This window comes from Carassius auratus, unplaced genomic scaffold, assembly GCF_003368295.1.
Source record: "Carassius auratus strain Wakin unplaced genomic scaffold, ASM336829v1 scaf_tig00001591, whole genome shotgun sequence".
In the NCBI taxonomy this organism is placed as follows: Eukaryota; Metazoa; Chordata; class Actinopteri; order Cypriniformes; family Cyprinidae; genus Carassius; species Carassius auratus.
The window spans coordinates 375,191-394,250 of NW_020523372.1; the positions used below are offsets into that span (position 1 = coordinate 375,191).

Below are 19,060 nucleotides of genomic sequence, written 5' to 3' on the forward strand. Positions count from 1 at the left end.
GTTTCTACTGTACCTCCTGTTGAATCATGCAACAGTAAAGGAAAAAATAGGTTTTTACTGGAATGCTTATGAATGTGAACATTACTGTACATTTGGACATAGAGTTCCTAACAAAGAAATTTAGTGTAAAACAGTGAATTGCATGTTTTGCATGCAAATACCTGTAAAACTGTGACTGAAAAGTCTATGCAGTTTTTGTAATGTCAACAGTAGCCAGTATTTTGAAACCTGGTGTACTTTGATTGACTGCATGTACCTTTTGAGGTGAAAACAAGTGTTATTCTTTGACAGAATAATTTAATTTTGAGTCAGATTTCCAGTGTTTTGGTAAAGATGGTGTGTGCAGAGAAAGATGCGTTCTATTTTGAAATGAAGATTTAGTATATATTTAACAAAATGTGTTTTTGAGAAGAAAATTATCCATTTGGCCAATTGTGTTTTGTATCTATCCAAGATACTAGAAAAGGTGGTATCCTCACAATTATATTCCTTCTTAGAGAAAAATGGTATCTCTGAGGATTTTCAGTCAGGATTTAGACCGTATCATAGTAATGAGACTGCTCTCCTTAGAGTTACAAATGACCTGCTCTTATCATCTGATCGTGGGTGTATCTCTCTATTAGTGCTATTGGATCTTAGCACTGCGTTCGACACTATTGACCACAACATTCTTTTGCACAGACTAGAAAACTTTGTTGGCATTAATGGAGCATGGTTTAAATCATACTTATATGACCGCCATCAATTTGAAGCAGTGAATGAAGAGGTATCATATCGATCACAAGTGCAGTATGGAGTACCTCAAGAAACATACCAATTTGAAAAACTAACAGAAAGCATAGTCGATATAAAAAACTGGATGACGAGTAAATGACGAGGTGTTAATTATAGGACCTAAACACTGCATGTAATTACCTAAAACACTGTCTAAGACTTTATGGCTGCTCTGTCAAGTCTTCGTCATCAGTTAGAAACCTAGGTGTGCTATTTGAAAGTAATCTTTCTTTAGATAGCCAAGTTTCTACCATATGTAAAACTGCATTTTTCCATCTCAACAATATTTCTAAATTATGACCTATACAAAATGCATTAATAGTGTGCAAAATAATTATTTCCTTTTTTTCTTTCTGTCCCTGATCCCATCTTCATATGTCAATTTTGTTGAAGTCAAGAGTCACAGAAAATGATGTGGAAGAAAAAGAAAACATGCTAAGGAATTCCAAAACAGCACTATAATGCCAAATGGTATACAAGCATGTGTTAGTGGTATGACTACATACAGCATGTTATTGGAGAACTGAGATTGTAACACACAAACCCCAGCTGCTACTCAAATGCTGTGGTTTCAATGACTTAAAGTACTGTGGACAGATCTAATTAGCCTTCGATCACTAACAGATAAAGAAATACAAAGACAGATCTTCAGTTTGCACTCCTCCAGTAGAGGACCATTCCTCTAGTAGATCAGTTGTAGTCTTTAGAGACAGTCGATAATACCTATCCATCTATCTCTACTACTCCATCTAGTTTAATTATTAAAGGATATATTGTGATCATGTAATAAAATGTCAAGAGGGAAACTGAGAGAATGTGGTGTCTTGATGGCATGTCATAATTGACCCAGTTCTCAAACATTATGCAAAAGAAATTTTGAATAGCACGCAGTGATTTTTTTTCTTGTATTACTGAGGGAATGAGCAGCAGAAGTCAGTTATTACTCTGGTTAGATTCTCTCTGTCCTTCGCCTCTTCAGTCATTCAACTCCCATAAGAGCACCGTCCTCAGTGCTGTTCACTTGCACTGCGTCAGTGACGCTGCTGCTCCAGCCGCTGGCAAAGACACAGACTCTACAGGAGCTCACACACATCAGCATGTGATGCCAGAAGCTTTATAGTGTAGACTTCAGTGCATATACATCTAGGAGCCACATTTACTTATAGCTTGCAAACCCACTTTTGGTGGTAAAAAAAAAAAAAAAAAAAAAAAAACTAGTGAAAAATTTGCAATGAAAAATATTTTGTGTGGCTGATTTTAGGAAAATAGATGTAAGGAGAGTATTTAAATTAATTATATATTGTGTTAATAAAAATTTGTGGTAGTCAGTTTACTGTTTTTTGGATCCCTGTTGTTCATTTTGGAAATAATTTCACTGCGTCTGTGTTCTTTAATTTGTGCAATGTCAGTAGATCACTTGCAGAACAGTCCACTCCCATCAGTGCTCATATGGGATTGCAGTCTCACACTACGTTGTCTTGTTTAGTAAATCTAGCTCTTATAGAACACAAAAGCATAGATTTTGAATATTCATACAGCTCTTTTTAAGGTTTCAATGAATATGGAAAATCCAGGGGAATTTCAGGAAATTGGGATTTGCAGTAATGGATATTATTATGTGAGGACTAAGGTCTACTTTTATTACTTTAACGTTGATTTTGTAGTCTTTCTTTCTCGCTTGCTTTCTTTCATTCTTTTTTGATTTGTCACATTTATTTGTTTAGTGCTTTTCACAGTACATAAAATTTCAAAGCGGCTTTACGGTTTTAGTGTTACAGTGTCTTTTGGGATCTAATAAATATGGGGAACATTTTCTTAAATTCCTTGCATCTGCTTTAATCTTTCTAACCCTTGTATTATACTAAAAGTTTCTAAAATTATGTAAAAATTGACCCTAGGTGGATTTAACACAATTCACAAAAATTTGAATTCTAAATAATAATAATAATAATAATAATAAAAAAAAGGTTTAGTTAGACAAAATGATCATCTGAAGATCTTCACATGTAAGGCTGGACTCCGATTGGAGTTGGTGCAACATCAGGATGGACATCTTAAGACAGACACCAGACAGCAAAATGATAAGCATAACTGCTGTGCGTGTTTTTTTAGACATAGATGATATTTTAGTTTCATTTTACATAACTGGAATTCTGTGTTATGGTACAGTATGTTTTATGAACATGCTTGACTAAATAGATGTCTTTAATCTACATTGAAACTGAGAGAGTGTGTCTGAGTGCTGACCTTTATCAAGAAGGCTGTTCCAGTGTTTAGAAGCCAAATGTGAAAAAGCTCCTATAGTGGACTTTGATATGCTAGATCTTTGTGATCTTAAAGAGCATGATGGATTGATTGTAATGAGTTTAATACAAAGTAGCTTGTCTACTTAGGGCTTCATCAGTAGAAATATTTTAATACTAAAGTAGATCTTGAGATTTAGCCAGTCTAGAGATGATACAATTGTTGTGATAAGAGAATATTTTCTTGACCTGGCAAGAACACTAGGAGCTGCATTTTGAATCATCAGTAGCTTGTTTACGGATGCAGGACAGGTACTTTGCAGTGCACTATAATGGTCATTAATGCATGGAGTACAGCTTTTCTGCTTTAGAAACAGATAATGTTCCGTAACTTAGCTTTGTTTCAAAGGTGGAAGAATGCTGGTAACATGATTTCCAAAAAAACAATTTGCTTTCTAATATAAAACCTAGATCTTTAATTATAAAGCATGGAGTAGTATTTTGGTCTAATGACTAATAAAATGTCTGGCCATCAAGCCTTTCATGTCTTTCATACACTTTTATTTAAAAATTATTTTAAAAATGGACATCAAGAACCCTTTAAATTGGAATAATGGTGTGAGGCCAGGCAGTACATTAATATCACCATGATATCAACATTGAGCCTATTTACGGTTTTAAATGTCCCCAGTCTCATTGTGCAATGTTTATCAGTGTATAATTTCAATAACAGAATATAAAAAAAATCTTATCAAACTATAATAATTTTCTCTACCTTTAAAGCTTCCAAAGCTGTGCAGAAGGTGAAAAACAATAGTTGTATTAAACATTTGTATTTTTAAGATTTTCTAGCTATTTTAATGTTGGTAGTACAGCTGTCCTGTAATATAGATCGATGCAAAGTTGTAATATCACAGGTTTTGAGTTAGCACCTTGCTTAAAAGTGACATCAAGTGGATCACCCAGAATAAACCTTTCTAAAACCATGTTTTAAATCTGTCTCATTCAGAAGTCGGCTCGAGGGAAGGCTCAAGGGGAGGTGATGCCGACTCTGGACATGGCCCTCTTTGATTGGACAGATTATGAGGATATGAAGCCTGAAGACAGCTGGTCATCCAACAAAAGAAAAGGTATGAAAGGCCATTCTCAAGTCTAATCAATAACAGTGATTTTACAATCTCTCAGATTTGTCTCCTGCAGCAGGGTTTTTGTTACTGTTGTTGTTGTTTTTTTAATCGATTTTTCCCCCCAGATATTCAAGACCAAAATCTTTAGGGTGTTTAGACCAAGATATATTGAAATATCTGGATAAATCTTTGATTATAAGATCGGATGTAGTTCTCCCAGATCTTGAACCTTATAAGTGTAAATAATTAGCAAACTCAGCTGATTTCTGAATAAAGGATTTCATAGGAGGCCTGTGTCTGTCTATTTCCCCAATAAAGATAAACGTCGTGGCAAAAACAACAGTAATGGGAACGCAACGCTTGATGCTGATGTCATTGACCCATGTGACCATCATCTCGACTGCCTCCCTGGTCAGTATTGCTTTTATATTACAATTATCAAAGGAATAGTTCACCTTAACATTACAAATCTGTCATTACTTACTTTTCATCATGCTGTACCAAACCTGCATGATTTTCTTTTTTCAATGGAACACAGAAGGATCATTAAAAAAAAAAAAAAAAAAAAGTCTTCTAGGCACATTCATGAGCGAATGAGATTAACCCTTTGAGTCTGATCTTTTCAATCAGAATAGTTCATTCACACATCTGATTGGGGTTCAGTAACATAACACATATGATGCGTCGTTGAATAAATTACCCAGCTACTCACACCGTGATAACATCGTCTGAACCACATTGCTTTAGTCAGGAGCATGTCTGGGTAATGAAAGAAAAAAAACAAAAGTTTTTCAACCACAACATATACATTATGATGATGTTTGCAAAAGTTTGTTGGAACAATGGTTTCAGGAATTGATGAACTAAAACACTATAATATAGGCCTTCTATAGAAAAGAGTAGTCTTTCTTTTTTTTTTTTTTTTCTAAAATACACAAAGTCATATTGGGTTAAAATAATGAGGATGAGTAAATTATGACAGTTTACTTTTTATTAACTTTTTAATATCTTTTAGTTTATTTAATATGATATGCATTAGCAAGAAATAATTGCTTGCTGGTGTTTACATTTGTGGTTTATCTTATTGTGCTATGACCAGGTTCCTGTTGTGATCTGAGAGAACATGAGTGCAAACCTCACAATCGCGGCCTAAACAACAAGTGTTATGATGACTGCATGTGTGAGGAGGGTGGGTATGAATTTTTTTTGGTTTCCTTAGAAGGTATTCTAGAGCGATACAAACAAACTGTATAAAGGAATCTCATAAAACCTGTCTGGGAACATTTCTGGGTCATACGATATTTCACTAATAAATAAATAATGAAAAAGAAATAAAAAACAGAATTTTGCTTAAATATATATATATTTTTAAATTAATATTATTATTTTAGAAATGTTTACTTTTAGAACTATTATTATTTTATTTTTTTATTACACCAGGGCCCTAACCTAGGAAACATGTAATAAAATAAATAAATTGTATAAATGAATACATGTAAATGTAAAATTCTTTAGGTCTGCGTTGCTATGCCAAGTTCCACCGCAAGAGGAGAGTGACCCGAAGACGGGGCCGCTGTGTGGAGCCAGAATCAGCCAACAACAACCAAGGAGCCTTCATCACCATCTGACATATAGAGAGAAACCCTATGACTGATGATGGACTGAGCTCTGAAGAATGTGGGTCAACATTAAACACAGTATAAATGAACATACACTGTTCATCTTTCTGTCAGGGTTGTGCACCATTCAGAAATACATTTAGAATGGCTTTCAAAGTCTTGAATTTGAATTAAGGTAGCAATCGGTACACATAATTGTAATTTGAAACAAAATGTGGAATTGTATTTTTCAGTTTGAATTAACCATCAATGTTTTCACAAACAATATATGGGATATTTCTAGAAACACTAGATGATATTAAAAATACAATTTTGAAATGCCACCTATTAAAATCAAATTACTTTTTTGGACCATGGAATTAATCAAAGCCAACTAATGGACCACTGAATTTTCTAATGTACTTTAATTATTAGTACACTTGTTTGGATAACCTCAATATATTATGAAATTGATAGATTCACATTTGGACAGTATTTATTTTTTATAAAATTATTTTTTGTTGTGATGCAGGGTGGCATAATTAAAATCTGAAAAAAAAACCCTGCAAAAACACCTCCCCCCTAAAATTTTGCGAAACTTCGACTGAAATGAACACCAGAAGTGGTAAAATGGTAGTTATTTTCAAAATGATGGCTGTGGGGACAGATTTTCTATTAACAAACAAATATTTTTGTTTGGTTCCTTGAACAATATTATAGCATAACCTCAAAAATGCTTTTACCATAGCACATGATTTGTAAATAAATACATTTTGACACTGGCCTCACAAAATCAGCTCATATGTATGGCTTTTCTAACGTAGTAAACTTGCTCCGTATCTCACCCGGTACAACACTGCACTTTGCGCTGCAGAACACTCAGCTCTGAGTTCCATGAAACACAAGATAAAACACAACCTTGGTTGGAAGTTAAACAATGTAATTATTTTATAGAAAAATTATTTGTGCATATTAGTGATTCAATTAATGATGCAGTTGTTTATGCTGTGTCATAAAACGTGCATTTCAAGGTAGAAGTAATATCCAGTCAATTTGTCTTTCTGTTATACAAATGCAAATTCAACATTCTGACTGTGGCCAATTGAATTTTGCAGTTCATATTTATGAATCTCAAGGAAGCCGATTCTGGAAGTATGTCTGAATGGAAGGTTTTTTCTACTGATAATTGTTATACTACTGTCAATAACTACTGCTAACTCCTGTATTGATGGATATTGATTTGTTTGGTTTATTTGTAATATATGCTTTATTTATTCAAGTACCAAACAGCTTATTTTGATGAGAGATGTTATCATGGACAGGGAATGTGCTCTTCTTTAACAACTGCAGACAGAAAGATGGATGCTTGAATGAGTGATTGTTACCTGTTTGGGTTAGAGGGATAGAGATGGACAAAGGAGATCGAGGGGAGAGATGGATGACTCGTCAGTTTAAATCACTGAGCTTCTTTATGGTCTGACAAACCTCTCTTTCCCGTCACTTGTTTGAACTGTTTATTAGACTTTTTATGTTAGTGGGGCTGTAGATAGATTTAGGCTTATTAAAGTTGTTTTTTGCTGTGACCCTGTTTTCAACTTGAAATTTCTCAAGCACCATAAATTGTCATTTATTTTTAACTGAAACACCAGAAATAAACTTAACTAAGGTTACTAGAATCCTAACAGCTTTTCCTCCTCCATCACAGATTGTAAATATTTAGGTCACAAAAAAAAATTAGTTTCCCTAACTTTCAAAGCAATTAGTAGACAACAAATATATTTGGGGTAGTACACTTCATGCTACAATGCACTGCTACTGTAGGACCATGTTCTAAATGCATGGGATACACTGATGGCTTTCTACTCACTTATATTTGCAGTATACATACAGTGCTTAGTACTGTATCCCACAATGCAACAATTATTAAACCGAATATAAAATAGGTTATTTTTTAGGTTAATCTTTTTCTTGACTATAATTGGCTTTTTTATATAAAAGCATACTACAATCAGAGAGCTTTATAATGCATGGATGTGTCCTCTAAACTGTTTAATAGTCTGTGGCATCGTCTCTGTCCGGGGACTGTAAGAGGTGACCTTGCTTTCTCTGTCTTTGTGTCCTTCTGCCTTCCTTGCTGTTTATTTATCTTCTCATTCTCATTGTGTATTCTGAGACACTATTCCTTTCAGAGTATCGCTGTTTCTTGTTTTTCAACTTCAATATATAACCCGATATCAATATTTGCGAGGTAAAGCCCAAATCAATTTTTGGCACATTAGTGCTATTTAATGGACTATGTTAGTGCCACAAAAGGCCTTTGAATTCCAGGGGGCTTTTAAAGCCACATACTGCATTGCTCTTGACTGAAAAAGGAAACCTAACACAGGGGTCCTAGATGCATACTGTTTGATTATTGAAGCCTCCGGGCAGTCATGTACACAGCTGAGATAACCACTAGAAACACTTCAACTTTTAAATGAAGGTCCCTCAGAGAGCAGTGTGAGCTGAACAACAGGGCCCCCAAGTGACTTCACCTGCACAATGCAAGCTGCATGTGCAGAACTGCATGTGGGTCAATAATAATGTGTCTTCAATAAAGAAAAAAATCTGGCTTTGAAATGTATATTTGTATTGAAATTGAAAATTGTTTTCATGTTGACTTAAAATATTAAACGTTGTTCAACCACGAGGTTAAACGTATTTTTAAATATTTTCCTTCTCAATTTAGCAATAAAACATTTTCTTGCATCTTTCTGTATATATACATAACATACATTCATACATACAGTACATACATACATTCAGGTTTGGAAGTATCCTACGCCAAGCACCTTAATTTTCAGGGGCTCAGTAGTATTTGGTCAGTTGATTAAGAAGAGGTTAATTGACCATGTGCTGTCCATCCCTCATTACATCAGGACAAATTAAGCAGATAAAAGATCTGGAGTTGATATGAGATATCAAATTGCCATTTGGAAGCTGTTTGACTGGTACTATATGAAGTCCAAGAAGATCTCGAAGAAAGTGAAGGAGGTCATTGTTAAGATGAAAAACAACATGAATCTATAAGAGAGATATCAAAAAACCAACAGTTAGCTACATTCTTCAGTAGTGAGATGGACATCATCAAAAGGCCTGGAAGACCACAGAAGACGACTAAAGTGGATTAATCACACAATCTTTTCCCTGGTGAAGAAAAATCCCTTATAACATCAACAGAAATACAAAATATTCTAGAGGAGGCAGGTACATCATTGTCAAAATTACCTTTATGAGACGCCTTCATCAATGGAAATACAGAGAGTTTGCATCAAGGTGTAAACCGCTGGTAACATTCAAGAACGGGATATGTACATGCAAACAAAAATAGGTTTGATTAACCATACCTCAAAATATTACGTAAAGATCAAGATCCATTCCAGACATATTGGATCATATTTGCTTTATTCAACATCAAAAAGATCAGGCCCTTTCTTTTGGAACATGCTTCACAACTCCTTGTTCAAGCTCTTGCTCTGTCCAGGCTGGACTATTGTGATGCTCTCTCGGTAGTTCTTCCAGCCAGTTCTATCAAACCATTACAATTTATTCAGAACGTGGCAACAAGATTACATTTTAATGAACTGAAAAGAATGCATGTCACATCTCTGTATTTAGACTGTATCACAGTACTGAGACTGCTCTATGTAGAGTAACAAATGACCTGCTCTTATCATCTGATCGTGGTTGTAACTTTCTATTAGTGCTATTGGATCTTAGCACTGCGTTCGACACTATTGACCACAACATTCTTTTGCATGGACTAGAAAACTTTTTTGGTATTAATGGAAGTGACGGCCTGAGACTTGAACCCACAACCTTAGGAGTCAAACTCTCTAACCACCAGACCACGACTTCCCCTACTAGGGCCGTTACTCTTCACGCTTTACATGTTACCCTTTGGAGATATCATCAGGAAACACAGTGTAAGCTTTCACTGTTATGCTGATGATATTCAGCTCTATATTTCTTTGCAGCCCGGAGAAACATACCAATTTGAAACATTTATGGAATGCATAGTCGATATAAAAACCTGGATGACTAGTAATTTCTTTCTGCTAAATTCAGAAAAACTGAGGTTTTAATTATAGGACCTAAAAACTCTGCATGTAATAACCTAGAACACTGTCTAAGATTGGATGGCTGCTCTGTCAATTCTTCAGTTAGGAACCAGTGTACTATTGGTAACAATCTTTCATTAGAAAGCCAAGTTTCTAAGCATTTTTCCATCTCAGAAATATATCTAAATTACGGCCTATGCTCTCAGTTTCAAATGCAGAAATGTTAATCCATGCATTTATGACCTCAAGGTTAGATTATTGTAATGCTTTATTGGGTGGTTGTTCTGCACGCTTAGTAAACAAATTCCAGCTGGTTCTAAATGCAGCAGCTACAGTTCTTACTAGAACCAGGAAGTATGACCATTTTCTGAAATATTGCCTATTCGAGAGAAAGAGAGAGAGAGAGAGAGAGAGAGTTGCGTGTATGTGTTTTTATCTTTTTAGAGTGAGTTTAGTTTAAAACAGTGATTGTATCCTCTCGTCGCTGGAAAATATAATGTAGCGAGTCAGTATTTAAACTGTATTTAATAAAAGTCATGGGGCAGTGTTGACTAGTTTATTTTCTCCTTGATGTGTGAGCTGCATGGGTTCTGATATGTGTGTGTGTCAGTAAGCAGCTCATTAATACAGAACTCAGGCTCTAATGCACACCAGCACACCAGTATATGTGTGTATTGTACAGTAAGAGCTAGATGACGAATGATGATGTGTGACGGCATAGTAGTGGTGTCCTAATCCTTAGGGGAATATTGTTTTCCCTACCCCTTGACACTCTGTTTCTCTGAAAGGGGTAGGCGGAGGGGTAGGGGTAGGGGAAGGGGAAGGGGTATAATATAGAAATGGGATTGGGCCTTAGAGTTTATACTTTACTAACTGGGGCCCAGGTCAGAAAGCAGACAGACTGGCTAAACCAACCATCTGCTAGCTGCCTCACGTCACAGAGGTCAGTTAATTCTCAGCACATAGAGACTCTTTCACCTAGATATCACACTATAGAGATTGTGTCTGTTCCCCGAACTAAAAAATACAAAAAAACGTCCAAACCAAATTAAGAGTAACAATTTAATTGAGGTTCAAAAAAAAAAAAAAAAAACAAACAAACAAAAAAACGGTTGCAATACGGATAAACAAATGATAAAGCTTGGCTTATTGAGGGAAACAGGTGAGGTCAATTTAGCTCACAGGGAATCATTTAAGATTTTAAAGGGAATTTGAACAGAATCACTGTTTCTTGGCTGATCACTGAGACGCCCTGCGATTCACTGATTGAGCCGTTTAACATCAAATCTGCGCTGGATACTAATATCCAAACTATAGTGAAAACACTATTAATTACCACAGTAACAAGATCGGCAGTTTAAGAGATTAACTTGTAAGCACAAAACACAAGATACTTCTCTTTTCAATATTAATAAGGCTTTTTTAGATAAATATAAGACATATAAACTAATGTAACACAGAAGCACACGCACTCACACATTCATACAAGTTGCAGGAAGATCGAAAGTTAGGGAAGAATGAGTTTAAGTGAACGAAAATGTGGAATCCCAAGTTTACAGCAATAAGTGAAATTGCATAGACATGAAAAGCCATCAATCACTTAATTAACCCTCGCATTGAGTTCCTCGAGGTTAAAATTACATTAGATACACCAGTACAAATGTCTGGATGAGTTACTTCCTTCTCCTGTGTTAAAGGGGATTCCCTTTGTTGGATTGAAAGGGGTTTCCCGATGTTGCTGATTAGCTGGAAGTTCAGTAGTCACTGAAGTGACATCTTGGGAAGGCCCGTGGTTGGCCATTGGCTGACGATGCAGAGTTGTGTGGGCTGGTTGAAGTTGAACGGGCACTCGAGGTCAGACTTAGAGACACAGCGATACAAAACTTAACTCAGAACACAAAACTCTCAAACGGAAAAGAAAAGAAACTAAAGTAAAAGAACAGAAGTAAAGTTTGACGAGACTAGGTGTTTCATTTCATCATGCCTAAGTAGCAGTAGGCGTGCAGGCCGAAGCACACTGGAACCGCGCTCAAAGAACACTAACAGTTGTAAGGGAAACAGGTCAATTTAGCTCAAAGGGAATCATTTAAGATTTTAAAGGGAATTTGAACAGAATCACTGTTTCACGGCTGTTCACGGAGACGCGCCTGCGGTTCAGTGAACGAGCCGTTTAACATCAAATCTGCGCTGGATACTAATATCCAAACTATAGTGAAAACACTATCAATTAGCACAGTAACTAGATCGGCAGTTTAAGACATTAACTTGTAAGCACAAAACACAAGATACTTCTCTTTTCAATATGAATAAGGCTTTATTAGATAAATCTAAGACATATAAACTAATCTAACACATAAACGCACGCACTCACACATTCACACAAGTTGCAGGAAGATCGAAAGTTAGGAAAAGATGAGTTTAAGAGAATGGAAATATGGAATTCCGAGTTTACAGCAATACGTTAAATTGCATAGACATGAACAACCATCAATCCCGTAATTAGCCCTTGCATTGAGTTCCTCAATGTGACTAAAATTATATTACATACACCAGCACAACAAATATCTGGGGATACGTTGCCTTCGTTTCCTGTGAAAGGGACTCCCGTTGAAAGGGGTATCCCGGTGTCGCTGATTGGCTGGAAGTTCAGTAGTGAAGTGACGTCTTGGGAAGCCCGTGGTTGTTGGGCGTTGGCTGAAAGTGAAGAGTCGTGTGCGCTGGTCGAAGTTGAACGGGCATCCGAGGTCAGGCGTCGGAGACTCGACGTTACCAAACTTAACTCAGAACACGAAACTCTCAAACGGAAAAGAAAAGAAATAAAGTTTGACGAGACTAGGTTGTGTTCCTTCTCATCGTGGCATAGTAGCAGCAGGCAGGCACGCTGGAACCGCGCTCAAAGAACTATGATGACTAACCGCATGGCTAGATGCTACAAGCTAAAGCTAGGTAGCAAAGCTACAAGCTAAAAGCTAAGAGCAGGCATGACCGATAGCACGAGCAAGGCTGGAACTAAAAGCCGACATGGCTAATAGCAGCAGCTAGGGACTAAAAGCAGACTAAAAGCAAGGCATGACTGATAGCACAAGCAATGCTAGAACTAAAAGCCGACATGGCTAATAGCAGCAGCTAGGGACTAAAAGCAGACTAAAAGCAAAATTTCATGGTGTCCAAAGTATTTAAACTTCCTTGTGGGCCATCCCTCAAATGTTGCCTTGACCAATCAGATATGGTCTTGGCTCAGGGGATCATAAATCATTTGTTTATCTTACCAAGCATGTGGTTCCTGCCTCGCAGGATCTAATATTGGACATGATTCCTATAACACAATTATGATATATTTTACAAATAAATGATTGTCAGAACAATATCAAGCAAGAAAATTCGATTATATCAATACTAGACATGACTATGTATCCTATAGTTATCAAAAGACATACACAATTAGTGATTATACATGATAGTCAAATGTGTGGGTTACACATAAATGAATATGGAGTTAAGCAATGGAATGATTCGTTTATAAGTCTTTTTGAGTTCATTCTGGTTCATATATAATGTACAAAGAGCAGTTTCTTTGCCATTCTCTGGCAAAGGGACTTTTCTGTGGAGACAAAGGTTTAAAGCCCTTCCCCCTTAGGAATTTCAGTCTGGTTCTGCTGGCTGGGGGGGAAGTCAATGCAAGTATTTAACTTGATCTCCTGGGTTTACATGTGATGTCCAGCGTTGCATTTCAATCACGAACAATAAATTTGACAATCTCTTCTTCGAATTAAAATAGTCAATAATTGTTCTATTGGTGTTAATGTTGAAAGCTGTTGTGTGAACAAGTTGGTTGGTTGGTTATCTTGCTTGGTTCTTGGGGCACTAGAACTGATTTATGACTTCCTGAGGAGTTTGGCTCTCGTTTCAATGCACACAGCTCTGATAGACTCTTTGATTTGTCTGGTTCGACTCATTCCTGCTACAGTGATGACTAAAAGCATGACTAAAAGCAAAGCTACAAGCTAAAAGGTGGCATGACTGATAGCAAAAGCTAAATGCAAGCTAAAAGATAAACGCAAAATTTTATGGTGTCCTAAGTATTTAAACTGGCCTTTTGGCCAGACCTCAAACGTTGTCTTGACCAATTAGATATTGTCTTTGCTCGGGGTATCATAAGTCATATGTTATCTTATCAAGCACGTGGTCCCAATTTTCCAACTCTTGCAGGGTATCATTTTGGAAATGATTCCTATGACAAGAATATGATACATTTGACAAATAACTGATGGTCAGGAATGTCTCAAGCAAGCAGATTGAAACAGAAACATACTAAACATGAATATGAATCCTTAAGCTATCCCATAGTTATTAAAAGACATACACAATAAGTGATTATAAACATGATAGTGAAATGTGTGGGTTACATATAAATGAATATCAGTCCTTCACATAACCCCATATTCATTTATAAGTCATTTTGAGATCATTTTGGTCCATCTAAATCTAGAAAAAACATCTTTCTGTGCCATTCTCTGACAAAAGATGTTCTGTGGGGACCAGAGGTTAAGAGGTCCCCTTAGGAATTTCAGTCTGGTTCTGCTAGGTGGGGGGAAGTCAATCCAAGGATCTTGTTTATTACTCTCATGGGTTTACATGTGCTGGCCGGCATTGCATCTTGATTACTTGGCCCCAATTTGACAATCTCTTTTCCGAATTGAAATTGTCAATAATTGTTCTAGAGGTATTAATGTTGAAAGCTGTCTGTGAAAGAGTTGGTTGGTTGGTTATCTTGTTTCTGACTCTGGCACTAGGAATGATTTACGACCTCCTGTTGCCTTTCTGAGGAATTCGGCTCATGTTTCAACCTCTTGATCGACTCTTCAATTTGACTGGTTTCTGGTCTGATACCCTACATTGAATATCAGATCCCTTTCTACGAAAACACTTTTTGTAAATAATATGATCACCGATCATAAAATAAATGTGCTCTGTTTGACAGAAACCTTGCTAAATCCTGATTATTACATTATTTTAAATGAGTCCACCCCCCAAGATTACTGTTATAAACATGAGCCATGTCCAAAAGGCAAAGGGGGAGGTGTTGCTTCAATTTATAAAAATTTGTTTAGGATTTCTCAGAAGGCACACTTCAAGTATAACTCGTTTGAAATAATGGTGCTTCATATAACATTATCCAGAGAAACAAATGTTAATGATAAATCCCCTATAATGTTTGTACTGGCTACTGTATTGAGGCCACCAGAATTGTATAAACTTGTTTAATCATCTAAACCAACAACATGTATGTTAGACCCTCTTCCATCTAAGCTCCTAAAAGAGGTGCTTCCAGAAGTCATAGATCCTCTTCTGGCTACTATTAATTGCTCATTGCCGTTAGGATATGTCCCCAAAACCTTCAAACTGGCTGTTATTAAGCTTCTCATTAAAAAAACACAACTTGACTCCAAAGAACTAGTTAATTATAGACTGACCTCGAATCTCCCTTTTCTGTCCAAGATACTAGAAAAGGTAGTATCCTCACAATTATATTCCTAATTAGAGAAAAATGGTATCTGTGAGGACTTCCAGTCAGGATTTAGACCGTATCATAGTACTTAGACTGCTCTCCTTAGAGTTACAAATGACCTGCTCTTATCATCTAATCGTGGTTGTATCTCTATATTAGTGCTATTGGATCTTAGTGCTGCCTTTGACACTATTGACCAGTCCCTCCAGAAAAACTTGAATTTCTCGAAAAACTCGAAAGAAAATCCTTGATTTTGCGGCACATTTTCTTAAAAATGCGATGGAGGGATATTTTAGCAATTTTATGCTATGAAATTGCGTGAACTTGCCAAAACTGCGGTTTGATGAAAAAGAGAAAAAAAGGTGATTCCCCCAACACCTTTTCTCAATAGGCTACTAAATTAATGTAAAGAGTAATTTCTTATTACTTCCTATGATAAGCGAGCATACTAAATCACAGCATATTTAAGTTGCAATCTCTTACTGCAACGTAAATTATTTTACATACTACTAATATAATTACAACTGTAAGTTTTTGGTACTGTTCTGTAACAAAAAAGTGCAATCTTACAACTGTAAAGTTGCATCAACTTCTGAATGAAACTACAACAGTGTTAGTAGCCTAGTGAGAAGGGGGTGTTGGGGGAATCACCTTTTTTTTCTCTATTTTATCAAACCGCAGTTTTCGCAAGTTTTTGCAATATAATTTGGCTCCACTGTCATGCAACAAATCGGGAAACTGCTTCGCGCGTTCTTTTGCGCTTATTTTTGTTGGCAAATAAGAATGATTTGCGCGCTTCAAGTTTCACCCTGGTTTCACCGCAGGGTTTGCAGATGATGTTCATGTCACGTAATTACGTCACTTCCTAAGGTTCCCATGGCAATAGGGGCAAAACGGTGCTTTATTTGTGTGAAGTGCATTAGCATGGTTTAAATCATACTTATATGACTGCCAGTGTTGTGCCTGAACGTGTTCATTGAACGATAGTTCATGAACTCGTTCATATTTTGGGCGAACGTGAACTGAACGTGCTGTATTACAGTTTTTTTCAGTCACTAACAAGCATTTGTCCAAGCAGTTGTCACTTTTTCAAAACTCTAAACACAATTTGCACAGCATCGGTCTATTGTGGCCATACCATTCACACATTTCATGTCGTTTTCACACAATATGGAGTCATTGAACACATTTCCACAATGCTTACATTTTCTGAACAGACAAGCTATACCTCTTAACAAAATTATGGATCGTTTTTGTAGTATTTACAAATGTTAACACACAACATCCCACAATAGCAAAAACAATGTTCCAAACCTTAGATACAGTATAAAAACCTCTGCTTCTGCAATGATATCAGTTCAAAAACAATATATCTTAGCTGATTTATGTTGTGTAAATTGGGCCAACCACAACTGATTCCAATTTGGCTTAGACTCAATGGCAGGGGTTATTTTTTTCTATTACATTGACACTTATACAACAAAGGGAGGACTTTGGAAGAGTGATGTTTTTGGAAACAGAAACAGAAAAAGACAAACACTGTAATGTATGGACAAGGAAGAGTAAGAGCAAGGGGCCCAGTGAGAGGAGCAGGAGCAGTGAGAGATGCAGTGAGAGATGCAGGGGCAGTGAGAGATGCAGTGAGAGGAGCAGGAGCAGCGAGAGAAGCAGTGAGAGGAGCAGGAGCAGTGAGAGGAGCAGTGAGAGGAGCAGTGAGAGGAGCAGTGAGAGATGCAGGAGCAGTGAGAGATGCAGTGAGAGATGCAGGGGCAGTGAGAGATGCAGTGAGAGGAGCAGGAGCAGTGAGAGGAGCAGTGAGAGGAGCAGTGAGAGATGCAGTGAGAGATGCAGGAGCAGTGAGAGATGCAGTGAGAGGAGCAGGAGCAGTGAGAGATGCAGTGAGAGATGCAGTGAGAGGAGCAGGAGCAGTGAGAGGAGCAGTGAGAGGAGCAGTGAGAGGAGCAGTGAGAGGAGCAGGAGCAGTGAGAGGAGCAGGATCAGTGAGAGGAGCAGTGAGAGGAGCAGGAGCAGTGAGAGGAGCAGTGAGAGGAGCAGGAGCAGTGAGAGATGCAGTGAGAGGAGCAGGAGCAGTGAGAGGAGCAGTGAGAGATGCAGTGAGAGATGCAGGAGCAGTGAGAGGAGCAGGAGCAGTGAGAGATGCAGTGAGAGATGCAGTGAGCAATGGGGAAATGCTGTCCCCTCAATGCTAATGTAAACCCTGGTTGGATAAGGATTCAAAATTGGATATGAAGATGAAATCTGACGCATAGCTTCATTGTTAAAACTGATAAACTAATTGCTGTCTGTGATTCTATATGGGCTGTGGCAATAATTGTGAAAAATAATAGCTCGCAGCAACATATGGAAAAAACAAACTATGAACTAGTTCATTTTTGGAACTTTGGGAACTTAGTTCAAAATTTTGTAGTTTGAACTATGAACTGAACTAGTTCATTTTAAAATTTGTGAATTGAACTTTGAACTAGTTCATGTAGAAAGTGAACTTTCTCAACACTGATGACCGCCATCAATTCGTAGCAGTGAATGAAGATGTATCATATCGATCACAAGTGCAGTATGGAGTACCTCAAGGGTCAGTACTAGGGCCGCTACTCTTCATGCTTTACATGTTACCCTTGAGAGATATCATCAGGAAACATGGTGTTAGCTTTCACTGTTATGCTGATGATACTCAGTTACACACCAATTTGAAAAACTAATGGAATGCATAGTCGATATAAAAAACTGGATGACGAGTAATTTCTTACTTCTAAATTCTGAAAAAACAGAGGTGTTTATTATACGACCTAAAAACCTAGCACACTGTCTAAGACTTGATGGGTGCTCTGTCAATTCTTCGTCATCAGTTAGGAACCTAGGTGTGCTATTTGATCGCAATCTTTCCTTAGAAAGCCACGTTTCTAGCATTTGTAAAACTGCATTTTTCCATCTCATAAAAAATATATCTACATTACAGCCAATGCTCTCAATGTCAAGTGCAGAAATGTTAAGAGACCAGGACAACTAGAGCCCCAGATACAGATCCCCAGTAGAGACCTTGTCTCAGACAACCACCAGGACAAGACCACAGGAAACAGATGATTTTTCTGCACAATCTGACTTTGCTGCAGCCTGGAATTAAACTGCTGGTTTTGTCTGGTCAGAGGAGAACTGGCCCCCCAACTGAGCCTGGTTTCTCCCAAGGTTTTTTTTCTCCATTATGTCACCAATGGAGTTTTGGTTCCGTGCCGCTGTCGCCTCTGGCTTGCTTAGATGGGGTCACTTCTTCTACAGCAATATCGTTGACTTGATTGCAAATAAATGCACAGACACTATTTAAACTGAACAGAGATGTCATCACTGAATTCAATGATGAACTGCCTTTAACTGTCATTTTGCATTATTGACACACTGTTTTCCTAATGAATGTTGTTCAGTTGCTTTGACGCAATATATTTTGTTTAAAGCGCTATATAAATAAAAGTGACTTGACTTGACTTAGTTGGGGACACTTCATTTCCAGCTATATCGATGGCTTGATTGAAAATGATTGCAAAGATACTATTTAAACTGAACTGAGCTGGATCATCACTTCACTGACTCCTGGTGGAATGACCTGCCCAACTCAACCTGAGCGGCTGAGTCCTTAGCCATGAATGAATGTCTTTTTTTTATTGTTATTATAAACGCGCACACTGATATTAGGAAT

The 19,060-nt window shown here is 37.1% G+C and overlaps 1 protein-coding gene across 5 annotated transcripts in view; it reads left to right on the forward strand.

Annotated features, from left to right (window-relative positions):
* The window catches only part of LOC113069360 (draxin), a 40,913-nt gene extending 32,485 nt beyond the window's left edge, over positions 1-8,428 (forward strand). For all 5 annotated transcript variants that reach the window (XM_026242379.1, XM_026242375.1, XM_026242377.1 and 2 more), the window contains 4 exons: positions 4,027-4,147; positions 4,463-4,555; positions 5,244-5,333; positions 5,660-8,428. In XM_026242379.1, coding sequence (XP_026098164.1) covers positions 4,027-4,147; positions 4,463-4,555; positions 5,244-5,333; positions 5,660-5,772 — 417 coding nt within the window. In that variant the 3' untranslated portion in view covers positions 5,773-8,428. The remainder of the gene's footprint in view (positions 1-4,026; positions 4,148-4,462; positions 4,556-5,243; positions 5,334-5,659) is intronic.
* Positions 8,429-19,060: the final 10,632 nt, after the last annotated feature.